The 26,001-nt window shown below is 55.0% G+C and overlaps 1 protein-coding gene and 1 non-coding gene across 2 annotated transcripts in view; one reads left to right on the top strand and one right to left on the bottom strand.

Annotated features, from left to right (window-relative positions):
• Window positions 1–25,281, top strand: part of ZNF423 (zinc finger protein 423) — a 327,316-nt gene extending 302,035 nt beyond the window's left edge. Inside the window, exon 8 of the mRNA XM_032611804.1 lies at window positions 24,593–25,281. Within this exon, the coding sequence (XP_032467695.1) occupies window positions 24,593–24,622 (30 nt within the window). The 3' untranslated portion in view covers window positions 24,623–25,281. The remainder of the gene's footprint in view (window positions 1–24,592) is intronic.
• TRNAK-UUU lies at window positions 9,064–9,136 on the bottom strand. Its single transcript has one exon. It is a non-coding gene; the product is annotated as a tRNA-Lys (tRNA).
• Window positions 25,282–26,001: the final 720 nt, after the last annotated feature.

The raw sequence follows: 26,001 nt of genomic DNA, 5'->3' as shown, positions 1-26,001 counted from the left end.
AAAATAAAACCAGGTAATAGGCTAGAGCATAATGGGAGCGAGGTTGGTTACAGCTTGGTGAGTGTGGTCAGGGAGGGCCTCTCTGAGGAGGTGGCATTTGAGCTGAGGTCTGGAAGGTGAGAGGGAGAGAGTGTGTGGAAGAGAGGCACGAGTGCAAAGGCCCTGTGGCCAGTGCAAGCCAGGTGTGTTGCTGGAACAACAGAAGGTGACAATTGGCTGAAGCACAGTGAGTGGGGTGGGGGGTGTGAAGGGGGCCGGTGGGTGGAGGCAAGGTCACGGCAAGGTTCATAGGACAGCAAAGCTCTTTGGATTTTGTCCCCATTGTGATGGGAAACCGCGCATCACAATGGGAAGACATATTATCTGATTTACGTCCTGAACCCAAATTGAGAGACACTGACTGTTAAGAGAATGAAAAGTCCCAGGCAGGGCGAAGATATTTGCAAATCACATATTTGATAAAGGACTTGTATCCGGAGCATATTTTTTAAAAACTCTCAAAACTTGATAACGAGAGGGGAAATCAACCAAAAAAAAGGAGCAAAAAATTTCAACACTTCACCAAAGAAGACATATAGATGTTCAGCATCGTTAGTAATTAGGGAAGAGCAAATGAAAACCATGAGGTAGTGCCATTATACACCTAGTAGAATGACTAAAACAAAAGCAAAAAACCGACGAGTGCCAGCCAGGGCATGGAGGTTCAGTTGGAACTCTCCTGCATTGCTGGGGAAATGCAAAATGGTACAGCCGTGTGGCAAAATAGTTTTTGAGCTTCTTACAACGTTAAACGTACAGTTAACCTATGACATAGCAATCCTACCGCTGGGTGTTTATTCCAGAGAACTGAAAACACGCTCATCCGGAAACCTCTACACGAATGATGGTAGAGCTTTATTTATAATGGCCCCAAACTGGAAACCGCGCCCCCCAATGGTCCCTTCCCTGGTAAATGGACAGACAGATGTATTTACATTCATACCATGGACTACTACTTGGCAATAAAATGCAACTGCTCATACGGACAACAACATGTGTGAATGGTAAATGGCAAGTGGAAGGAGCCAGGCTCAAAAGGCTCCATACTGTGTGGTTCTATGTACATGATGTTCTGGAAAAATGCTGAAATACTGGAATAGAAAACAGACCAGTAATTGCCAGGGGCTGGGGGTAGGGAGAAGAAATAGGGAAGCCTGAACAAGATTCGTCTAAACACACACACAAAGACACATACACCCCACTCAGCCCAGGCAGGGTGCTAGGCTCTGGGCATGCAGCTTGCTTTCAAGGAGCTTTCAGGGGGCTAGTTCACCAGGAGAAGACATGGCTGGATTGTGGGGGGAGCGTGGGGACAGTCGTCTTCAAGTGTTTGTTGTTTTTAAAATTATTTATTTTATTTATTTATTTTTGGCCACGTTGGGTCTTCGTTGCTGCGCACGGGTTTCTCTAGTTGCGACGAGCAGGGGCTGCTCTTAGTTGCGGTGCACAGGCTTCTCACTGCGGTGGCTTCTCTTGTTGTGGAGCAGTGGGTCCTGGCACGTGGGTTCAGTAGTTGCGGCTCACGGGCTCTAGCGCGCAGGCTCAGTAGTTGTGGCGCACAGGCTTAGTTGCTCCGCGGCATATGGGATCTTCCCGGAGGGAAGCCGTGTCCCACACGTGTTCGAACCCGTGTCCCCTGCATTGGCAGGCGGATTCTTAACTACTGAGCCACCAGGGAAGCCCTTCAAGTGTTTTAAGCTCTGCTGGGATGAGGGGGTCCTCAGCGTGCTTCCAGTGGCCCCCAGACTTCCGGTAGTAGGCGGAGACTCGGGACGCGGATCTTCTTCTCTGACAGTCAGACTCAGGCATCGCTCTCTGGGGTTATGGCTCAAGCAAGATGGGATTTAACTTGTAGGGACACAGGCGCGGCTTTGGATGCCAGGAGCAGGAAGTGTCGAGTTTTCGGCTGTCCAGTTCCCAGGAACCAAGTGCTCTTTGTCAAGGCAGGGACCTTCTGCCTCTGCCCCTTTCTGGCTCGTGTCGTGTTCTCTCTCTACAGCCTGACTCTCTGGGCTCCTCTATACGAGGAGGAAGGTGGCCAGCACTGCCGCAGCTCCTGTCGTTTCTGCTGAGACAGACACACCTGGGTATTTCAACAGGTGTGTCTTTAGTGTGGGGATGTCGTTACACAAGTAGCCGGCAGCAACACCCAGCTCACCCAGAAATGGTGACTGTGGGTAACAGTCGGTGTGCAGGCAACAGGTTCTAGGTCCCTGGAGTGGGAATCTGACGGTTGCACTCAGGTCAGCTGTCCAAACCTGCTCCAGTGAGCTGTGGCCCTAGGTGGGGCCACTCAATGCCAACCGTCGGGGGAAGGGGAGCATGGCTGGTAGACACCACAGATAGCCACTACGTGGGAAAACTGTCTACACGTGGAAGGAATGGGAGGTGGTGAAGTCCCTGTCAGTAGAGGTGTGCAAACGGAGCCCTTGTCTGAAACGCTGCAGAGGGAGAGGCTGCGAGCACAGTCTTTGTGAGAACGGCTCTGCATTTGAAGCCTTGCTCTGTCATTCGTCAGCTGTGGGTCTCAGTTTCTTTATCTGTAAAATGGAGCATTAATAGTTGCTACCTCGTGGTCGTGTCATAAAACCCTTGGCACAGTGGGTGGCACGTAGGAAGAGCTTGGTTATTACTAACACCTACCCGCTTTTACTATCATTTACTATTATCATGACTAGCATTGTTGGTATCATTTGTAGTAGTAGTAGTATAGTATATCACTAGCATTAGCCATTTTAAGATCAGAAGACTTTTTAGGGTCCCCTCCATTTGGGGTTTGCTGTGATTTCATGATCTCTGGCCTGAGTTGGAACAAAGTGAGATTCTAAATCCTTCCTTCTGTGGCACCCAGCCAAGTCTCAAGGCCATGGGCACTGGAGGCCCCCAATGGGGCATGGGAGGTGCTGGGTGCAGAGCAGTGAGGCAAGGGGGAAAGGGCACGGAGTGGGGGGTCAGAGACTGGGACTTGAAGTCCCCCTTTCTACATGTTTCCGAGCGCCTTTGTCCCAGGCCTTTTCTCTGGACCCCGTTTTCCTTAGCTGTGCCCGGGCTCGGTGGAGGGAGGTGTGCAGATTTGGTTGGGGATGTGAGACAACCCTGTAAACCACAGACCCCGAAAATGTCAGGGCTGTTGGCCTTGCATTTCCAGCCTCAGACCTCAGCAGATGAAGGCCCAGGGCCCCGTGGGCCCCTTGCCAGGGGTTAGCTGACCTGAGGGGAGGGAATGGCTCTGCCTGCCCAGCCTAGCTGTCTTCGAATCCCCGTGGATTCAATCCCACAGACACTGGCAGGGATGGCATCGCCTTCTCTCCTTCCCAACAGCCTCACTGCATCCCGTTCTTCATTATCGCCGAGGGAAGCCATGAGGGGGCACGCCGATTCCCAGCCATACGTGGCTGGCCTGTGACAGGCGGACAAGCTCCTCCCGAAACTGGACAAGAAGTAGTTATAACGGCCACCACCCTGGGTGGATCCCTAGTGTGGGCCGGGTCCTGTCTTAAGCATTTTGTGTGGATTGCCTCGACACGATCCCGTGAAGTAGGCACTCTTATTCCCATTTACAGATATGGAAACTGAGACCCTCAGAGGTTGAGTGATTTGCCCAGGGTCACTTGCAAATGGCAGAGCCACATGCAAAGCCAAATTGTCTTCGCCACCAAGGCAAACAGAAACCCTCCAAAGTTTAAATGAATTGCCATTTTTATGAGCTGATAGATTTAAATGAGACCTGCGGTGCTGAACTATAAAAAGCCTGTGTCAGGGGAACCGGAAACGATTTTAGTAGTTGGGCCAAGCAGGTAGCACAAATAGCGATAACGGGGGATTCAAAAGAAACTCCTTGCGGGTGGACCCAGGCAGAAGCGCCCTGGGGAGTGTTATGCGGAGCCCGGCCTGTAGCCGTGTTCGTAAGGCTGGAGCTTGAGGCCAGGAACCTGCAACTTTTCTTGCAAGGAGCAAGGGGGTCAGTTCAGCTCAGGCCAGGCTTGGGGAGAGGAAGGATGGGGTCCAGTCGTGGAGACAGGAACCTCAGAAGACCTCACGCTTCCTGGCGCTGCCACCTTCCCACCTACGGCAGCTTTGCTGGGTGCTGTCACAGGAGGCTGAGCCGGAGAAAGGTCTCTTGGTGGTGGAACGTCTGGCATCCTGCAGACCTCTGTGACGGGGCTGGGCTGAGTGCGGGGAGCAGCGGGCCTGCCCCGTGCCCTGGAATCTAGACTCCCTCATCGACAAAGCAAGGGGCCGCAGGAAGCGCATCCGGAGCCGGCCTGCAGCGGCAAAGCGGCCAGCCTGGCGTTGAGCAGGCGCATTTAAAGGATTAGCTCACGCTGTTTGCTTAGCTGCCAGCTAAATGATTACAATTGATTAAGAGCAAAGCTAGGTATTCTAACTAGCAACCTGGAGCCCTTCCGATGGGGCAAGCTGGGCCCTGCCAGGAGGAATCCTGGTACCCAGCCAGGGGGAGGTGTCTGTGAGCCAGGGGCATGGTCTGAGCTCCAGGGGCACCCCTCCTTCTTAGCCTTTGTGAACAGTTGCATTGACCCTTTCCCTCATTCCATTTTCGTTTCATGAACATTTACTGAGTACCTATTATAGGTGCCATCGCGGGGGCCTGGGCTGCAGCTGTGAACCGGTACACAAGGTCCCTGTTCTCACAGAGCCGATGGTCTACGGGAGACACTGACAATAAGTCAGTAAATACGTGAACGAGGTCGTTTCAGACTGTGGAATTTTGAAGACAGTAAAACACCGCTTTGGGACAGAAAGTGAAGTGTGTCTGTGTGTCGGGGCAAGGAGGAGGGGGTGTTGGGGGTGAAAAATCAGATCAGGTGGTCAAGGAAGGCTGGCGTTTCAACTGAGTCCTAAAGGTTGAGAAAGAGGCAGTGCAGGGAAGAGCCGGGGGAGCTTCCAGGAAAGGAAACAGCCAGTGCAAAGGCTCAGAGGCATGGACAGATTTGGGGAGTCCAGAGAACAGAGAAAAGGGCGGTCAGGCTGGAGAGGGGTGAGCACCTTCTTGCTTCATTCTTCTGGGCTGTTCTTGTCTTGGCTTCCGGGACGCATGTACCCCTGCTGAGCCTTCTGCTTGAACGCCCTTCCCTTCTTCTCGGTCTTCAGGCCCCAGCTCAAGGGGTGCCTTCTCTGAGAAGCCCTCCCTGATTCTCCCTTCTTGGGCTTCTCCAGCCCTGCATTTAACGCCCTGATCCCTTTGCCTATATGCAGACTACAACAATTATGTCTGTACCTGGCTTCCCATTCTAATGTGAGTTTTTGGAGGGCGAAGCCTCTTTCTGCTATCCATCCATCCATCCATCCATCCATCCACCGTATGTTTTACCATATTTGTTTTTAGCTCCGAGAAAGTAGGAAACAGAGGAAAGAGAACATAAACCAAGGAAAGGAGTAAAAGAAGGAGAGTTGCAACTGCAGATTCTAGGAGCCCAATTTTTAAATTCCTGGTCCTTATAAGATGGGTAACCAAGGAGCCAGTTTCCTTGCCTCTTTGCACCGCTGCTGTCGGAACCAGCCGGGTAATTATAACTAATAATAATTAAAAATTGAAAGTGCTCTAGGCACATACTTAGCATTTGACTCTTTGGCTGAGCTTTCCGTGAGCAGCAGTGTCTTCCTCTTTCCCGCTTTAAAGACAGCCCAGTCTGTGCCGTCCACCACTGCAGGGAGAGCAGGGCCTGGCTTGGCTTGGCCTGGGGGAATGAGAGGGAGGTGCCCGGTGACACCCAGCAGTGGCTCCGGGCAGTGAGAACCGACTGCTGGCATTGGAGTCCTCCCCAGACTGCCTCTCCTCCATTGTTTTCTGTCGCAGACACTTGCACCTTTCTGGCCTCAGTTTCCTTGAGTGTACAGTGGGGTAGGACCTATTGCCTCAGGTTTTGTGAGGATGGACAGTTCATGGGCGGAAAAGCCCTTGGTGAGCACTTGGAATATAAAGCTTCCTGGAGGTAATTACCGTGCTTTTCAGTGTCCTGCCTTCCCCACTAGGTCAGGAAGCCAGAGCCCAGCACAGCCCGATTTCCGTTAATCGTGGCAACATGGTGTGGCGTGCCCACACAGCCTGGCTGCAAATCCCAGCCCCGCTACCGAGTGGCTCTGTGACCTTGAGCAAGTCACTGACCCTCTCTGGGCCTCAGCAGATGGAGGGTAATGACAGTGCCTGAAAAGCCGTCAGCTCCAGGTCTGGTCAGAGTCCAGGTTTGGTGAGCGTCAGCCAGTGTTGTGGTCGCTGCTGTGACCCGTGGGCTTCGGTTCACTCCTTCACGACTCATGCCTTCAGCCTGTCATGTGTGGATGTGCTCAGTGCAGCCCACAAGATTTGCTGAGCACCTACTACGTGCCAGGTGTGTGCAGGTTCTGGGGACACACAAAGGCCTGTGATCCCCCGAGTGCCGCCTGGAGAGGAACAGGGAACCAATGAGGACGAACGGGCAGAGTGCTGATTCCGTGTTTGCGGCGTAATCTACTGTAATGCGTGCACTAAAGCATCGCATCGTAGCAGTCACACGGTGTGCTAAGTCTCGCACAACAGGACTGCTGTACGCAGCAGAACCTGCGGCCGGGCCCCACGTGACATCGCAGGAGGCCGGGGCTGTGACCCTTCCCCTCTTTGTCTCCAGGCGTGTCTGTCTGTGTCTCTTGGTTTATTTACCCTTGAGTGGGGCAAGGCCCTTCCTGCTCAGAGTAAAACGTATCACCCTCAGCAGGAGCGTCCTGTCTCACCACTGCCACCACCGGGGGCAGCCGAGCCTCCCAAGGGGCCGTGTGTGCAGGTTTAGGGTATACGTCTGGAGAAGACTGAGGGGTGGGCAGTGACTCTGCTTCTTGTCCTTCTGAGGCCCAGGCACAGGCCTGAGCCATTCACCCCACTGTGGTAAAAACGAGACAGCTTTTCTCGAGTGTCTGCTGGAGGCCCGATTCCATCTCTTCACGTGCGCAGTCTTTTGAGACCTCACAGTGACGATCACCGTGACACAGATGGGTAAACTGAGGCTCTCCTGGGTCACACAGCTGCTGGGGTCGCAGGGCTGTGAACACACGCAGCCTGACACCAGTGTCTGTGTCCTCGGCCTCAGGGCTGGGGCAGTGCACTTGCAGTCGACTCTCAAGCCCTTAAGAGCCAAGGGCAGGCCTCTGGGTGCTGGGTGCTGGGTGCTGGGTGCAGGCAGGCCTCACCTCCCAGGAGGGTAAGAGTTCCAGAAGGGGACTCGGAGATCGCCAGGCTCCTGGGGCACGTGGATGTCTTGCTCTGGGTGAGCTGCGGCTGCCGTGGTCACCACAGAGAGGAGCAAGGGAGGGGCGGGCCCTGCAGGAGCCCATGCCTGGCTGTGCTCAGATGCCCTCACGAGCCCCGGGGCTCTGCCTGCTTGAGCGATGAAGTGTGCGGAGGCCCAGGTGGGGACTGGGGGGGCTCCTCCCAAGGCCCAGCTCCGGGCAGAGATGGCACTTGGAATCGGCCTCCGGCTGCCCGTCTGCCCGTTGGAGCCTGTCATTCATGCCCTAGGGCGGGGGGCCAACGAACTTTAGAGGGGCACCATGCCATCATGACAGATGGGCATGGGGGCGCTGCCAGGAGCCTGAGGACGGCGGCCATTGTGTGTGTTGTGAGCCCAGCCCCTCGCCGGCGCTGTCCCGGCCGGGACCAAATGCCTTCAGTTTCTTAGAACAATGATAATACTAAGGACAGTGGGTGCCGTGTTGGTCCAAGGCTCCCAGAGGTTGGCACTGTAGGAAGCCCTGCCCCCCTCATTGACTTAGACACAGAGGCAGCCCGACGTACAGGAAAGACACAGGGCCTTGGGGGCCAGAGGGTGTGAATCTCAGAGTTGCTTCTTCAAGGTCCCTGTGACCTTCCCCCCGAGACTCACCGTCCTCACCCGGACAGCGGGCCGATGCTGCCTCTCCTGGAGGGTTAATGTGGGGATGCAACGCACTGTTTGTGAAACACGGAACACAGTGCCCGGGCCCAGCAGGGCCTAACGGAGGGGGTGGCGTTGGGGATAGAATTGATGTGATGTCACTGCCCCACTTTCACAGATGGGAGACTCAATATCACGTCACACAGCTAGCAAGTGGCAGAGCAGAGCCTGAGGGGCAAGGAAGAGTGGGGGAATAATAACAACAGCAACAACCCCAGGCACTAAGGGGGGGCCCTTTGCATTGATTATCCTGTTTTATCCTCACGACAGTCATTCGAGGCCAATGTTGTTGTTCTCTCCATTTTGCAGAGGGGGAGACTGAGGCACACGGGGCAGTGGCAGAGATGAGCTTTGAACCCAGGTAGCCTGGCTGTAGAGCCCGAGTGTGGAACTGCCGCCCCGATGCTGTGGGCAGGCTTTTTCCCATCGCAGAGCCCCAAGCGTGTTGAAAATGAGGTCTGCTTTGTCTCTCGATACCGTGGTCTGTCCGCTCAACTTGTTGGGGGTGGGCTGGCTTCCCCCTGCCAGGATGCCAGGGTCTGGGTGGCTGGGGGTGCTTGGCCCCCTCCAGCGGAGAGACCAGAACCGGGTGCTGTCAGCGGGAGCCTGGGCTGCACTCATTGGTTGAGCAGGAACAATTACTAATGACATTTAGAGAGAAATTAATGATGAGAAATGCAAGTTGGCATTTCAGGAGCGCCAGTCAACAGCCCCACGTCAGCATTCACCAGAGAGGCAAGGGGCTGGGGCCGGGCGTGCAGGGGGAAGGAGGGGGTGGCAGGAATTAATTTTGCTGTGTCAATAATGAATGTGGCCCCACTCGCTCTGCTTCTGGAGTTTAGACAAAATCAAGCACGGACCGACTGGGGCTCATCCAGGGCTGCAGTGAGATTCACTGTGCGCTGTGATATGGGCAAGGGTGGGTAACAGGTTCAGTGGGTGGGCGGGGGACAGCGAAAGGGCAAGGGTAGCCTTAGGACCGAGCCGTTTGAGCTCAGCCAGCTCTTACCAGCTGCATAACTTAGCAAGCTGCTTTGCCTTCCTCTCTCTCTCTCTCTTTTTTTTTTTTGGCCACACCACTCGGCTTGCGGGATCTTATTTCCCCAACCAGGGTTTGAACCTGGGCCCTCAGCAGTAAAAGTGCAGAGTCCTAACCACTGGACCGCCAGGAAATTCCCTGCTTTGTCTTTCTGGGCCTCAGTTTCTTCATCAGTAAAATGGGACATCAGTAAAATCGGGACATGTGAAGAGAACGTATGAAGACCAGGCAGCCCGGTTTTGGCACATGACAGGCACACAGTATATGGTAGCTATTACCCTGTTCCACGGACATGTTTTAAGATGCACAGCTTTTCTCATTATAACGGCTCTCACATTGGAATGCCTCACTTGTGTGTTATAGTTTAATGAGTCATGTTTTTGTTTGCTTGTTGTGATGTATCAAATACGGAGCATCTTATATTCTCTGGGGTCTGAGAATAGATAAAAGACGGCATTGGGAGGAAGCATGGCGGAGGGTGAGGAGGAAGAAAGATGCTGAAATTGTCTGGGGCAGGGATTGGGTTTTCCAGTGGGAGCATGCCCACCCCTTCCTTCCCGTCAGGTTCTCCGGAATGAGGAAGAGCGGTCCCATCCAGCCTCCCCTCACACAGAAGGGAGAAGACAGACACAGGGAAATGTCATTATCATAGTAACGTTGAGCGTTTTTACAGTGGAGGTTAAAAACTCCTAGCCCATGACCCTGGGGGGTTTGGAACCTTTAAGTGGTTGTCTATGTTTCAAAATGGAGGTTTCCTATAATTATAGTGGCTACCATTAATATGGTGCTCATTACGTGCCAGACGTTGTTCTTGGCACTTCTATACATCAAGACGTTCTATCCTCACAATGCCTCTGTTATTGAGGTAACTGAACTGAGGCACAGAGAGGTTAACTAACTCCCTGAGGCCACAGAGCTAGTCAGTCCTGGGCCTAGGCCACCAGCCCCAGATTATGTCTCTTTACCACCACATTAAATGGCTAGATTCCTTGATTTTTCTACAAATGAGATCTGGCCCCTGGACCACAGTCCCGCATGGCAACCATCAGCTGCCGTCTTCAGACGCGGGGATGTGAGCTCTGGTTCAGCACCGCCCCCGACCCGGTCGGACTCACACAGTTCATTACCCACCTAGGCTCTGAGTTTGCGGCCCTGTTGCAACACTTCACAGTTTGTAAATATTATCTTGTTGGTGCCTCAACAACCGGGAACCACTACAAGTGCTCTTTACTCCCACCATTTTGCAGACCTGAAAACTGAGGCTGGGAAAGGGCGATAAAGCTGGGAGGAGTGGGGCCCAGGGTGGGAGTGGGGAGTGTATTCCACCCATTTGGGTTTGGGTGTTTGAACAGGGAGGCAAGTGGGGCTCCCTGCTCTCCAGCTCAGTGACTAGTCCCCCCAGTGAAACCAGACGTGGATGCACAGGCCAACAGCTGCATCCGTATGGCACCGTACCAGTCTCCCCACCCTTCTTTTTGAAGGTGCCACATCAAAAATGCGGGGTCCTCCATGCCTTGGAGTTGACAGTGATGACAAAGCCTTGTGATTTGTAGTAATTATGACAATATTAAACATCTGTGTACCATTTTACATATTGTAAACATTTTTACATATGTAACCTGATTTGAAGCCCATAACAAGGCTATGAGGCCAGTATTATTTGTAAATAGGAACTTAGAAAAGTGAAGTGACTTGCCTTGGGTCACATACATATATTAGGTGGCTAAGGCAGGATTTGAACTCCAAAGCCCACTGTATTTCCACCGGTCCTTCTACCCTCCTTCCCACTTATTTTTTCGTGCACTCGTCTTTCCCCTACCATTCACTCATCTGCCACCCATCCACTTATCCACACATTCATTGATTCATCCATCTTTCCACCCATCCATCTACACATCCATCCAGCCATCCATCAGTATTGAGTGTTAAGTGCTGGGAACTACACAGCTCTCATGACACCTCCCTCATGTGCTCTTAATTCCATGCTTAACTGCTACCCATCCCTCCTCCCACCCTACAACGGCTTGTGCTCCCCCCGTCCCCCCCCCCCCCCCGACACCTCTGATGAGGTGAGTGGGACGGGATGGACTGGGGGATCTAGATGATCCTTTGTTTGCCTCATGGAAACCATTGAGTTCTGGTGGTGGAAGCGAAGGCGCAGGGCAGACCCACTTGGTCAAGGTGGAGCAGGTGTGTGGGCAGTGATGATGTGCCTAGAGTTTGGTTGGAAGCTGAAGCTGAGTGTGGTTGGAAGCTGAGGGCAGACAAGGCTGGGCCACAGTGTTCTTTAGCCCCATCGTGGGCCCAGCTCCCAAGGAGCCCTGCCTTTCTAGGTGGGTAGAGGTCACCCTTAGCCCTTTGCTTTGTACCAGGCTGGATGTCCTCTCTGAATGGACAAGGATGTACGCCCAAGTGTTTTCATAAGAACCTTCGCGGTCATTAAATAGAATCGGTCTCAGCTGCGGTTTTGATCGCTGGTGCGTGCAATTCATCACAGCAAATTAGGTCCGTCTTCAGAACTGGCCCTGCAGCCTGGGGGTCTGTCAGGGACGGAGCTGGGCCATGTGGGCTCCGGAAGCCATTCTGGGGGGGCGTGATGAGCCATGTTTTCCGAGGAGGACCCTCAGAATAATCTACCAGGACAGCTCTCCCTCTGCAGGGGTTAATTTTCTAGAAATTTTGAGGATGCCGGAAAGTTTTCCTTTTAGAAAAAATTTGGAAGAAAGAAGAAAAGGATGTGATGGAAGTTTTTAAATATCATTTATAAAACCTGAAAGCACTGGGTTAGCTGAGGGACCAGAACATATGTGTTCTGTATAATTAGTGACCGTGTGACCTAGATTTTCCAGGACGGTCCTGATTTCAAGTATTTTGTCCCAGCTATTGGCTGTTTGTCCTGGATTTTTGGCTTGTGAACTATGATGACTACATGTGGAGCTGAGTTTTCTTATCAAATTTTAATGAATAAATATTTAAAGCTGGAAAGGCCTGGAAAGATTTCAGAAAAAATTAAAGGGAAAATTTCCACCCACTTTTTTCCCCAACATGGCGAAATACGTCTGTGGGTATACCTCATGCATGCTTCCCGTTCCCCCACTGAAGTAGCAGAGGAAACACTTCCATCCAGCAGGGTTTGAAAACTGTCAAGGCCCCAGTCCTTTGGACTTGGCAGTAATTGCAGGGGAGGCCTCTCCACCGTGTGGCTCAGGCCCCTGTGCTCAGGGCATAAAGCCCCTGGTTCTAAAGGTCTCGAGAGGTCCTCTGTTCTTCTGTGGCCCTGGGAGCCGTGCCATTGATGATAGCCATAGGCTCGGGCACCGCAGAGGAAAGCCCTGTGCATCACGGAGGTGGAAAAGGCCTTGCAGCCAATTCTGGCCAGTGATACGTCCCCTGGATGCTAGAGCTCCCACCTGTCCAGCCGAGGCCTCTACACGCCTCATCTCGCTGCTACAGTCTGCAACTTCCAGCTTCCAACTTCCAACCCTAGAACAAGAGACGTGGACTTCCCTGGTGGTCTAGCGGCTAAGACTGCACTTCCAATGCAGGGGGTGCGGGTTCAATCCCTGGTTGGGGATCTAAGATCCCAGATGCTGCGTGACCAAAAGAAAAAAAAAAAAAGATGTTTTCTGTAGAACAAGAGACATGAGTGCTACAGTGCAGGATTGGCCCTGCATTCAGCTGTAGCATGCGATAGACATTTCATCCTCCCACCTGCCCGCTTACTCTGTAATATCCCACCCAATTTTTTAAAAAATTGTGGGAAAATACACGTACATAAAGTTTACCATCTTAACCATTTTTTAAAAATTAATTAATTTATTTATTTTTGGCTGCATTGGGTCTTTGTCGCTGTGCACGGGCTTTCTCTGGTTGCGGCGAGCGGGGGCTACTCTTCGTTGCGGTGTGCGGGCTTCTCATTGCGGTGGCTTCTCTTGTTGCGGAGCACGGGCTCTAGGCGCGTGGGCTTCAGTAGTTGTGGCACGCGGGCTTCAGTAGTTGTGGCACGCGGGCTTCAGTAGTTGTGGCTCGTGGGCTCTAGAGTGCAGGCTTCAGTAGTTGTGGTGCGTGGACTTCAGTAGTTGTGGCTCGCGGGCCCTAGAGCGCAGGCTCAGTAGTTGTAGTGCACGGGCTCAGTTGCTCCACAGCATGTGGGATCTTCCTGGACCAGGGCTCGAACCCGTGTTCCCTGCATTGGCAGCCGGATTCCTAACCACTGCGCCACCAGGGAAGCCCTCCCTTAACCATTTTTAAGCAGACGGTTCATTGGCATAAGTACCTTCACAGTGTTGGGCAACCATCACCACCATCCACAGATCTTTTCCATCTTCCCAAACAGAAACGGTGTCCCCATGAGCCAGTGACTCCCCTCCCTCCCACAGCCCCTGGAAACCACCCTTCTCCTTCCTGTCTCTCTAGGCATCTCATAGAAGTGAGTCATACAGTCTTTGTCCTTCTGTGACCAGCTCGTTGCACTTAGCACAGTGTCTTCAAAGGATCCCTGGACTTCTAAGGGAAAAGTATAGCATGCCCTGGGCGGGGCCGCGGACATGGGGGAGAGGGGCAGCCCTGTTTCTTCTCCTCTCCCCGGCCCTGTCAGTGGAGGCTTTGCCTCACTACCATCGCCCGTTGGCTGTCATTTCAGAAATACTGAGTTTTTAGCAAGCGCCGGGCTCTGAGCTGACACAGGGCCCAGCAGAGAATGGAGAGATGAGGTCCCTGCCTGCAGCTCATGGCCTAGTTGAGGGGCAGGGAAGCAGCCTGGTCACTGCAGGTTGAGGAAAGTGCTAGAAGGAAACCTGTGCAGGTGAGGAGCTGCACCAAGACAGGGGCCCCTCATCATACGGGCAGGAAGGGCTTTCCCAGGGCATGGCAATCAGATGCGGAGGAGCCTGGGGAAACTGGGGGGAGCCTCGGGGCAGTGGAGTGGCCGCCAAGAGGGCTGAGTGAGGAAAGAGCTTGGCCTGGGTGGGGAGCTGAGAGAAGGTGGTAGAGGCTGGGGGGCCAGCAGTCGCCGGACCTTATAGGGCTGTCAGGCCTGGGGTCCGGAGCCCGGATTTCTTCTCGGTGTGGTTGGGACCCACTGGAGGTTAAGCAGAGATCTCCCACTTCCCTGCTACCTGGAAGAGAGAACCTGGGCCATTCCTCTCATGGCACTTTGTACTCTCAGTGTCCCACGGCCATGAAGAGGAAGCCCTGGCTGGAACCCGGGTCATCGGCAAGCGGGGGCTTGCAGGGGTGTCCCCCCGGTGGTGTGGGTGAGGGCAGGTTAACCGCACTGTGTGGGGAGATGAAAAGCCAAAAATAACAATAACCGAACCCTGAACCACTGTGCAGCATGTTGTCAGTGTAACGTGTGTGTGTGTGTGTGTGTGTGTGTGCACGCACGCCTGGGATTGTGGGGTGTCCACGATGGTGCGTGTGATTGTCTGTGAGACTGTGTGTAGGTGCCTGTGGACTCTTCACGAGTGTGTGTGTACCTGTGTGCATTTCATTTTGGGGTACCTGTGAGTGTGCCTGTGTGTATGTGTTTGGAACCCAATGGGGGATTATGCAGAGGTTTCCCACTTCCCTTGATGGATGGCCTCGGGGTGTCTGTGAGAGCGTGCATTTGGGGGTGGGCGTAGGTGCGGAGAGAGGAGGAGCCCTGTCATGCCACGCTGCATCCATAAGTGCCCCCAAGGGCGGTGCCCACACAATGCCTGGCTCTCTCCTCCCCGCCGTGAGACACAGCGGGTGATGGGTGGGAGGATTCTCAGGTTCTTTGGAAGAAAGGGAGGCACGAGGGGATTATCATCAAGACTCTTGAACGAGGTGCTTATGGAAAACTGGTGCTGTTCTCTCTGAGTGGTTGAGGGAGGGGCTACCTGCCCCCCCTCCCCAAGATGGCCATTTTGACGCTCCTGTGTGACCCTAGGGAAGGCGGGTTTCCCAGGTTTGCTAGCACCTGGCGCACCCAGAAACCCTTAGGCTGCATGGTGGGCCCCGCCCTCAAGGCAGCGGTACCCAGGGCCTGGGGGACCACGCTGGCCTCAGCAGAGCTTCATCTTCTGTACTCCATCCTCTTCTCCAGAACGTAACCCTGGAGGGTCCCACATCCCACTCCCTCAGGTGAGGACCCTAAATAATGACGGGCCACGTGCCATCTAATAGCACTGCCCACCCTCCCCCCACCCCAGGCATCAGCCAGTCAGTGTACTGGAAGATATCTCGAGCATCCTGAGGGCCTCACAAAATACCAGCGGCCTCAAACTGGCAGCCCGTGGGCCACATTTGACCTACAGACATGTTTTCATTGGCTGCATCACGCTTTAAATATCAAATGTTTTATTTTTTATTTTTTCGCGGTACGCGGGCCTCCCACCGCTGCGGCCCCTCCCGCCGCGGAGCACAGGCTCAGCGGCCATGGCTCACGGGCCCAGCCGCTCCGCGGCATGTGGGATCTTCCCGGACCGGGGCACGAAGCCGTGCCCCCTGCATCGGCAGGCGGACTCCCAACCACTGCGCCACCAGGGAAGCCCTGCCCGCACCATTTTTAATGGAGTTTCAGCACCTCTGCCTCGGTCTCTCCCCAGGCTCTGGTGGCCTGTATGCTTCGGTTCCTGCCCTGCTCTGGCAGGATGGAATCCTATCTTTCAGAGGTCTGACTCAGGCTCTTTGGGGGCAGGGGGCCATGTCTTAATTCATATTTGAGATGAACCCCCGGGTCTGGTTCCAAGCAAGCGCTTGGCTAATGTGTTTAGAATGGACTTCCCAGTGACCCGTGACAGGCCAGTGCAGTGTCCCCACCCAGGAGGGGCCAGAATCCACAGCAGGGAACTAACTTGTGGTCGCCTGGCACACCACAGCCAAAACCCTTGATTCTCGGTCCTTTGTCCCAGGTTTGCTGGGCACCCTGTCCCTGAGGGACTCCCACCTCCCTTTGGAGAACCAGCAACAGTGGTGGCCAGATTAACTCGGGACTCGGCGTCAGGCTTGTTGCTGAGGAGGGGCACATCTATAAGCAGCCCTGGAAAGAGTTCCCCCCCGTCTGCCCGTGACACAGCTGTAAGCCCTCATTTTCCCTCGCACAGCTGCTACCTAAAGTCGAGTCGCTGGCCTGCAATTGGGCCCCTTTGCATTCTGAAGCGCAGATCCCCGGAGTCCTCGGGCCCTCTGGGCGGGTATTATTAGTTCCCTTGTTTTGTTGGGTGACTCTGAATGGGAGCCTGTTTATGGGCTGAGTCGTAATAGAAGGCTTCGGTTGCCTCCTAATAATCTATTCTCTCGTGGGTTTTATTTCCGAAGCACAGCCGTACAGAACCTGCCCCCTTGGGAGTTTATTGGGCTTTTTTTTTTTTTTTCACAACAACATTTTCTCCCACATTTTCACTCAAAGGAAGATCTTTTTCCCGCTCACGGGACTGGTTGTTGGCCAAGGCCACCTGCTTTGGGCTCTTGGGTCCTGGGTGCTGCTGGGCACTGGTGAGAGGGGTTTACAGGGGGTCCTTGCTTGCCCACCCGGGGTCCTTGGAGCAGCAAGGAGAATGAAAGAGAGCAGACAGTCAGCTCCTTTGGGGACGCGTCCAGCAGCAGCAGTCAGGGTCACGCGGCTCTTCCTCACATGGCCCCAGGTGACGAGGTCCCCGAAACTGCTTCTGCTCTGGGTTCTGCCAGAAAGCAGTAGATCCCCCCAAAGCCAACCCGCTGCTCCTTAGAAGCTGGAATCTCCCTCCACGCCGGGAGTTCCGGATGAACTGAGGCTCTCACATGAGAGACAGACTTCCCCAGCTAAGCGGGTACGACGTTCACTTCCTGCTGCTCTGGACTAGCAGACGACAGCCCGTCTGGCTGTCTGGGAGGCAGGGTCAGGGAAGCCCCGCACACATCCCCACGCGTGGAGGAGCTGCCTTGGCCTCGTAGGCTTTGTCCCAGGGCGGTGGGTCACCAGCTTCACTCAGGACCCTCCGATGCCAAGGACGGGTCTCCCTTCCACACGGGTGAACCTCTCCTTGCCCTCTGTGCAAATGGGCAGCCTCCGGCTTGCTTGGTGGGCCCAGGGGGACGTGGGGCACATACACGTCAGGGCCTGGGTCCCCAGGAGAGCGGCTGCGTCACCGGGCAGGCATTTAGGGGGAACCTCAGCCATCACTCACTCCTAATTTTCATGACGTGCATTAGCGAAATTGTGTTGTGAGTATTCATTCAGTGCCGTTTATGGTGTGCTCTCGAGTGCGCTTACCGTTTGTCAGAAGTGCAAACTAGCGAACATACGAGCCTTTAAGACAGGCCATCTGTTCGTCTTAGACCCTTGGACGATTGTCAAACGCTTCTAAAAATAAGTGCTCACTAGCAGAGAGGGGCTGCCCAGGTGATACACAGCAGAGGGGGAAGCAGGGCCGCCTGCACCTGTACCCTCCCCAAAGGGAAAGATACAGTTGTGTGCTGGGGATGGGTGGGGGGCCGAGAAAGGAGCAGAGGGGGTGAGAGCCTGAGGGCCCTGCCGATAGACCTTTCTGGCTGGAGGTGTGTGCGTCTCCCTGTTCCTTGCCTCTCGTGTAACTCCACAGCTCAAGTACTTTCGATGGCTCCCCGTGGCCCAGATTTAAGGGCAAGCTGCCTCGTCTGGCATCAAGGAGCCTCATCAATAAGACCCCCTCCTTCCTTTCCAGGCTTGTCTCCACGGCACATACCCTGTCCTTCTGCCAAGCTGAATTATTCATTGTTCCCCCAACATATGTTGCACTTTTCACATTTCACAGGCAGGAGAGGGCTGTGGTGAAGGGTGGGCTCTGCATACAGACCGCACAGGTGCAGCTCCCGCACCACCATGAACCAGCTGTAGCACCTCCACTCTGTGCCTCAGTTTTCTCATCTGTAAAATAGGGATAATGAGAGTATTTAGTCCCCAGGGTCGTCGTGAGGCTTAGATGAGTTAATATAAGTGAAGAGTTAAGAGTGACACAGTGAGCTCACAAGGAGTGTTAGCTGTGATCGTTACCAGGATTCTTCACACCTTCAGCCTTTGTCTGGGTGGTCCCATATCCCTGGAAAGTGAACGCACACACACACGCGCGCGCGCACACACACACACACACACACACACACACACCAGTGCAAATCCTAACCCGAGCCACCCTCAAAGGGCAACTGGGAAGCCAACTTTTTCCTTAAGCTCCCCCCAATCAGAAATGTTCTCCCCACAGTTCCTTTTTATTTTTTTTATTTTATTTATGTTTTTGCGGTACGCGGGCCTCTCACCGCTGCGGCCTCTCCTGTTGCGGAGCACAGGCTCCGGACGCGCAGACTCAGCGGCCATGGCTTACAGGCCCAGCCGCTCCGCGGCATGTGGGATCTTCCCGGACTGGGGCACGAACCCACGTCCCCTGCATCGGCAGGCGGACTCTCAACCACTGCGCCACCAGGGAAGCCCCCACAGTTCCTTTTTGTGAAATCTCACCCCCTCCTTCAGCCATGAGCTGGTAGCAGGCCAGGATGTGCCTCTCTCTCTCTCTCTCACTCTCTCTCTCTCTCTCTCTCTCTCTCTCTCTCTCTCTCTCTGTCTTCCGTCTAGCACACACAGCCAGGCTCCGTGTTTGTTAAACAAATAAATAACAGAACCTCGCTTAGCCTGAACACAGCTGCAGTGTTAGCCCGAAGGATCTGCCTTTTCCCCTGGAAACGAATCCTCCCGTGGTTAAGGCAGGTTCTTGGACTTGGTCCCTGCTCCTGGAGACTGCTCTTTGTGACACCAGCCTTGTGAGAGCCACTGGGGCTGAAGCCGCCAGGGAGTGGCCTAGCGGTAGGCAGCGGGGAGAAAGGGGATTAACTGCAGCTTCTTTCCCAACCGAGAACCAGAGGGAGGTGACGTGGCGAAGCCAGGTGGGCTCTGCAGCTGGGGCTGGGTGAGCAGGGAGGGTGGGATGCTCTGGGTACGGGGGCTGTGTCCCTGTGCCCTTAAGTCTGCCACAGGGAGGTAAGGCCCGGCCCCGGGACCAGGCCTTCTCTCGTGCCCCTTGAGAGTAAGGGGCTGTGAGTCCAGGCCGCCCCCATTCACTGTGGACTGTGAGCTTCTCAAGGGAGAGGCTAGCGGGGCTCCACCTCCGTGTGTCCGGTGCCCGGCTGGGGCCTCCGTGAACCGCTGTGGAAGGGATGAGCGAATGAGTGAATGACGGGATGAGTGCACACCTCCTCCCTCCTCCACAAAGTCTCCGTGAGGCTCTTCGCCTCACCAGACGTCCCACTGTTCCCTGGGGGGAGGGAAAGCAGTGAATTGTGGGTACAGAGGTTGTAGCCAGGGGGCTGGTGGGGAGGGGGCAACGAGGGGAGGACCTTTATTAGACGCTGCTGTTCCAGAGATAGGACCATCCAAGGTGCTGCCTTCTCCGGAGCGGTCCTGAGATCTCGCCAGCCCCGGGGACACACAGAAGGAGGAGCTGGCAGAGGGATCAGTCTGTCAGACCCCCAAGAAGCCCCCACTGCGAGCCCCCAAGTGTGTTTGGTGCCATGGGGGTACAAGCAGGGAGCAAACAGCCCCTCGTTCACGGAGCTCCCTGTATCTTGGACACCGTTTATGGCAATGTATGTAGCACTTACTCCTGGCCAGCCTGGGATAAGTACACACACATTATCTCCTGAGTCCTCAGGGCATCTTAGGAAGTGGGCTCTGTTACTTCTGCCCCACCCCCACAAGCCCCCAGAGGTCAGGGAACTTGCTCAAGGTCACATGGCTAGTAAGTGGCAGAGCCAGGATTCAAACCCAGGACTCAGCCCATCTCAGCCCATAAGGGCTTGCCCCCTGCCTTGGGATCACTCAGGGCAGTGGCTAGCACAGATGGGGCACTTGCAAAGGCCCAGGCGAGGTGCCAGGACTTTAGAGATATTTTGTCATCAGAGTGGCTGGAGCACGGGGGGAGCAGCTAATTATGACCCGCAGTGCAGAGAGACCCTCTCCAGCCCGTGCCCCTGCATCTCAGGATGTGCAGAGCAGTCTCTCATTGCCTCACAGGCAGTGTTTTCCAGGCCACCAGGCAGCCAGCATGTTTAAGCAACGCTAGTCTTTTCTCCTTGACTCTATGGTGAGTGGACATCAAAGGGAGACCAAGCAGGGTCCCAGACCAAGGGACAGAACACAAAGCCAAGACCTGGAGGAGAAATCCTGATTGCAGACCGGGGGGGGGGACGCACCAGTGTGTATGTGTGTGTGCATGTGGTGTGTATGCACGCCCGTTGCAGGGCATGGAGGTGTGTGGAGCCAGGGATGCCTCCTGGGGCTAGTGAATGGGCCCCCCACCAGAATCTCCAACTGCCCCATGCTAGGGTGTGTCCGTGCTTTGGGAAGGATGGTCCAGCCACAGACTCCGTGATCCTGGTGTTCCCTCATTGCCCAACATACACCCTGGCTTCGCTCCAAACCCAGGTTATTTTACTGCTGAATTCCTAGCAACAAGTATGGTGGCTGTCACCCAGGGATTCAGTAAAGGTTTTCTGAATGAATGAATGAATGAGTGAATGAGTGAATGAACAGCCATGTAAATGAATGTGAGGGTGTGGGATCCTCAGCCACAGCCCTCTGCGGATGACTTCCACAGAGAGGGTTCACCAGGGTCCCAGCCAGGGCCCGACCTCTCACCTGTCACTCACTTGTATCCCGGGGGCAGATGGCCCAGTGCACCAGGCAGATGCGCTCGGAACGGGCACTACCAGAAACGTCCACCAGGAGAGCCGCACTGGCTCTGCCGAGAGAATGGATCTCGGCCGCAAACCAGTGCCACCCACCCACCTTCCGTTCTCCCATTTTATTTTTCTCACCTGCTCCTGGGCCCACACGTGCATCTCCCTGGCAGGCAGAGAGGCCCGTGTGGATGCCAGCCCCCCTCTCCCCCCAGCCAGGGACCTCCCGGTCCTTGCCGGCTGCCACCCCTGCCCCAGCCCCGGCCTTTACGATGCCGGGAAGTGTTCATCTGCGGGGTTGGTAGCATCTTTAAAAAACGATTTTCTTCCTTCTCTGAAGGGGCTAAATATAGCACAGGCATAAACAGAGACACAGACATTAAGCCAAAATGCCCTTGTGAGAACCATGCCGGGTGGAAGGAGCTCTTAGAAGACTTGATGAAGCTCCCTCATCCCTCGAACCAACCGCAGCTTCAAGCCTTGGGGGAAGCAGCCACGGGTTTTTAGGGTTATTGAACTGTGCCGCTCGCCAGTGGCTCCGCCGGGAGCTGCTCAGTGCACAGGTATGCTGGCGATGGGTGAGTCCTTGTGACGGTCCCTGCCACCCCCTCTGCCCTTTTCGAGACTGGGCCCTGGGCCTGTGGAGGAGCTGATGCCGTCCTGGCCGAGCACAGGGGCTTCTCAGCCACCCCCATACTTCTTGGGTGGCCTTGACCGGGCTCCCCCAGAGCCACCATTCTGCACCCTTAAGTCCACACCCATCGTTTGGGTGTCTGTGTGTCTCTAGGCATCCCCCCCACCCCACGCAGTCAGGCTCCTCGAGGGCCGAGCCCAGCTGGAGTCGTCCCCTCCCTTCCACTGTGCCCGTCCCGGAGCACAGCACCCAGCAGACACTTCACAGCGCAGCGCTGAATGAATTCTGCTGCCTGGCCCCCTCGGGGCATCAGGTTTCCACGTTTCCATCTGCTGTGACATCCCGGGCTTTTGTTCCTGTAGAGCTTCAGGTAAGGAAGTTTCACCCTCTTTGAGGAAGTTCTTCCTTGAGTCTAACCGAAGACCCGCCAGCTACTGCCCTTTAAGAGAGAATGCCACTGTTGTTTGCACCTGAGAAGTGGCGTTTATTCTTGAACTGTCCTAACCAGCAGTCCTAGGTGTAGGTTTCCATCACCAGGATTTCTGTGCGTGGCTGAGCCAGTGTGGACCACGTGTGTCACACCAGCCCTGTTCTCGGCATCTTGGCAAGAGGCTGCTTCATCATCCAGAGAGCCCTGGACATCCGCCGTTTCCCGTGTTGCTGGTGGATGGTCCTGAGGACTTTGTGAAGATCAGAAATCATCTGGTTTTCTGCTGCTTGTGAAACAGAGCCCACATTCAGGGGCCTTCAGGGCTCCCAGCAGTCTTCCCCGTGATCTCTGTGCTGGGATCTCCCCACTGGTGCCTGCATCTACTGAGCTTACTCCAGCCTCCATACCTTCGTCTATGCTGTGCCCTCCTCTTGGCATGTCCTTTCCCCTTTCCACATACCTACATCCTACCCATATATTTATTCATTTATTTATCCTTCCATTGATTCAAAAACATTTACTCAGTGTCTCCTTGGTGCCAGAGCCTCGGAACCATAATTTGAGAATGAGGAAAGGGCTATACGTGTTTACCTTCCTAATATCCCTCCTCTCCCTCCTCCCCAACGCTCCACAAATCAAGAAGGACCGGACCACCCCCGGAGAACCCGGGCCACGTGGCACTGGTAACTCACTGGCTGTTGGCAGGCTGGGAGAGGGAGACCACCGCGTCGTTCCTGGCAGCCGCGCCTGCTGCACCACCGCTGGGCATGGGAGGCCCGGGGGTCCGGTCAGTACAGTGTGCAGCCCTGGGCCAGGCGCTGGGGCCAAGAAAGGAAGTGATGCCCCGCTGCCTGCCGCTCAGCAGGGGCGGCCAGGCTGGCCCTCGGGAGGCACATAGGTGTGGGGGCCCTGGGCTGGAGGTTCCTCAAGCAGCTGCAGAGATGGGAAGCGCCGTGTCCCAGAAGTCCCAGAGGACTTCACGAGTAGCATGGTTGGGAGGAGAGAGGAGGCAGGAGCTGAATCAGCAAAGGCTTGGAAGCTAGGAGGGTGGTTTGATGTAGGGTGGGCTCGGCTCCCCGCAGGACTGGCTGGCTGGCCGTGCACAAGCGCCGGGAGAGGTGCCTCGGCGGCAGGGTGGGCGCTCCCATGGAAACCGCCGCATCCCATCTGTGGCCTCAGACAACCTGCCTTGTGCCTCTGGGTCCCTGACAACCCCACCGAGGTGCCAGGCTGCTGGCAGAGTTTGTGCTCATGTCTGGAGAGTTCAGATGATCCGCAGACTGGGTGCCCACGAGGGCGTGGGGCACTGTGGGAACCCTGCCCGCTCGCCCAAGCCCCTGGCTCTCTTGGATTCTAGTTGCCACCCCTCCTGCTTCCTAGCTGGATGCACTTTGACCCTGTGTGAGCCTCAGTTTCCTCATTTTACCACGTCCTACCTTGTAAGGCTGCTGTGAGGATCGACAGAGATGCGCCTGCAACCACACATAGCACGTGTGCTTGCCAAACTCTGGCCACGTGGCCTGTGCCCGGGAGCCCAAGGAAGGAGGGCAGTAGTGGTTGGTGTACTGTGCTCGGGAGTCAGCGGGCATCTGCTGTGTGAGGACGGGGTGCTGCCTCTCCCTGGCCGTGAGCTTACCGGAGGGGCTGGTGCCATCGCCGGGAGGCAGCAGCCGTGCCTGCCGTGGGAAGGGGCTGCCACCGGGGCCCTGGGCCGGGGAGCGGGGGTGGTCCCAGGCCTCCCGGCGTAGCTGCGGGCATCCTCTGGTCACCCTGACCGCCCAGACCCGGAGCCTGGGAGAGAGACGCAGCGCCACGCCTGACCCCTGGTGGTCATCGGCAGAGCTGCAGGTGCGGCTCCCAGCCCCGGAGGAGTGGCTGCGCTAGCGGGGCGCCCACTTCTGGGGAGAATGCTCCCCGTCTCTGGGGGTCCTGTGCTGCCCCCGAGCAGGGTTGCCCTGACCCGGGTGGATTTTGTTTCCTTTCTCCAGGTGTCATGAGGTCGAATACCACCTGAGGCTTTGATGAGATTGGTGTGGATTTGCAACACAGACCACTGAAAAGAAACAAAAAGATTGTAGGCTCTTAGAGGTCAAATCCCACCCCCAGCCCCAGGCCACTACGTCCTGTGGAAACAGACCTACATTGCTGGCCTGCTCTGGCTGGTGTGAGGGAGGAGATACCGTGGGCTGTGGTGAGAGGGAGGCGTTTGGCCAGAGGGGCCCACCCGGGCCCTGGATTCCCAGGCGGATTCGGACAAACGACACGACAGTCTTCTGGCCAGAGCACTGTCTCATGATGGCACAGGCAGCCTCCCTGTGGGTGACCTGCCCCCTGCCTCGGCCACAGGCACCAAGGCCGCCCACTTCCTCAGCATGTCCGTGCCACTCGGGTGTTTCTTGGCTGGAGAACTGCATGACACATCTGCTGTCTCCCTGAACTAAGCTCAGAGCAGCTCCCCAGAAGGCCCGAGAAGGAGATCTGGGGGAAGCCTGCAGGCGATCAGATAATTTCCTCCTGATCGTTAGAGCAAAAGGGAGATGGAGAGGTGAACAGGGATGTTTTTAATTCCCACTACCTCCCCAGCATTTCCCCGCTCTCTTCATATAGCCAGTCCCCACGGTACGACCTGAATGGTCTAAAAACAAAAATTCATAGGGAGCCCAGGTTGGCAGCAACAGGAACCAATCCCCAAGCCCCAAATCAACGTGGCGTCTTGGCAGCTGCGTCCCCGGAGCACTTTTTCCTTGTTGCATTTTGTTTTGTAATAAACGAGATGCTTTTCTGTGGCTCTCGGCGTAAATGCACTGAGTGGGAGGGGACAGGCACGCTCTCCATTCTTCTGCCCTCATGCGTGTCCCTTTTCTTCGCCTTTGCAGAACCACACGATGAGCCAGCACGCACAGTGAGGGACCGCTCGACAGGACACCTCTCCGCAGAAGGCTTGCCGGAGACGCCGTGGGGAGGGCCATTTGAACATTACATCCAATCAAAGTGTCATTTGCAACCCAGATGTAAAACTCTAATGATTTGGCCATGAGGCGCTGCTATTATAAGCAGCTGGAAATGAATATTAATGGCAGAGATTAAAAGTATTCCATGCTCAGTATTTTTTATTGTCCTGCTACAGCTAGTGTGCTTTTAGAGTTTCCGCCGCAGACTACATTTCTAGAGTTAGAGAAACCCGCTTTTTGAGGCTATTGTCCTTTGTTCCTTCATGTATTATATTGATAGTTTTTAAAAAGAAGAATTAGTGTGATTTTTTTGCTTTGCTTCTTCTTTTTTCTTTGTTTTTCTTTCCCCCCTTTCGGTTAACTACTTTTTAATTGCAATCCTAGGTAATTGTGCATCGTGATGTGATTGCTTGGCTATTGTCTGAATATTTCCTTTTCATTTTTTAATTAAAGACTAATGCTTTGATTGGATTTGCCAGTTCACCGGACAGTGATTAAAACTCTGTAATGAATATAATCGGTTTCAGTGCAACTGGATGGTCTGCTTTTAAATGTGACTTAATCTGACTGCAGTAACTAGTACAGTTCAATAAAGGGAATCCATGCGATTAGCATCCGGCTGCTTGGTTCTCTCCTCCCCGGCCCAGGGCTGTGTGAGGGCTGTCGTCACCTGCGGGGTGTGTCCCTGCGTGAGTTCCTGTGGATCACACGTGCTAGTGGGGACCTGCACACAATGGGCCCAGCTCCCCTCGGGTAGGAAGAAGCCTAGTCATCTAATGCACACAAGACTGGATGAGCTGGCACGAGGCGTGGAAGTCAGAGTGGGAAGAACCTTTAAATACTCTGATCTTCTCACTTATGGATGGAGAAGCTGAGGCCCAAGGATAAGCGAGCGACTGCACTGAGGCCACGGGATAGGTTGATAGGGTGGCTCACGTTCATCCACGTCGTCTCTCCCCCTCGGGTGTGGCTTTCCTGGCTGCTGGATGAAGCCGGTCACGTGGTTAACCCTTATCTTGCCAGGACCCCAGGTAGGACCTGGATTCTAGTTGTGGCCAAGGCATGGGGATTGGACAGGAGTTAGGGAGGGCTGCCCAGCCCCATGAGCTCCAGAGCTGAGGGCTGCAGAGTGAGCCAGGTAGGAGCAGCAGTCTCCCCATCACAGAAATCAGTGGGATGTGGAAGCACTGAGACCAGTGGCTGCAGCCAGGACTCTACTGGGGCAAGCGAGGTGCCTAGGATGCAAAATCTCGGGGGGGGGGGCCCGCTCTCAGGGGCCCCGAGAATGGACATTTCCTGACACTTTGCACCCTTAGGTGCCTTGCTTGCCTCAC

This window comes from Phocoena sinus, chromosome 19 (genome assembly GCF_008692025.1).
Source record: "Phocoena sinus isolate mPhoSin1 chromosome 19, mPhoSin1.pri, whole genome shotgun sequence".
NCBI lineage: Eukaryota > Metazoa > Chordata > Mammalia > Artiodactyla > Phocoenidae > Phocoena > Phocoena sinus.
This window is presented reverse-complemented; position numbering and strand designations above follow the sequence as displayed.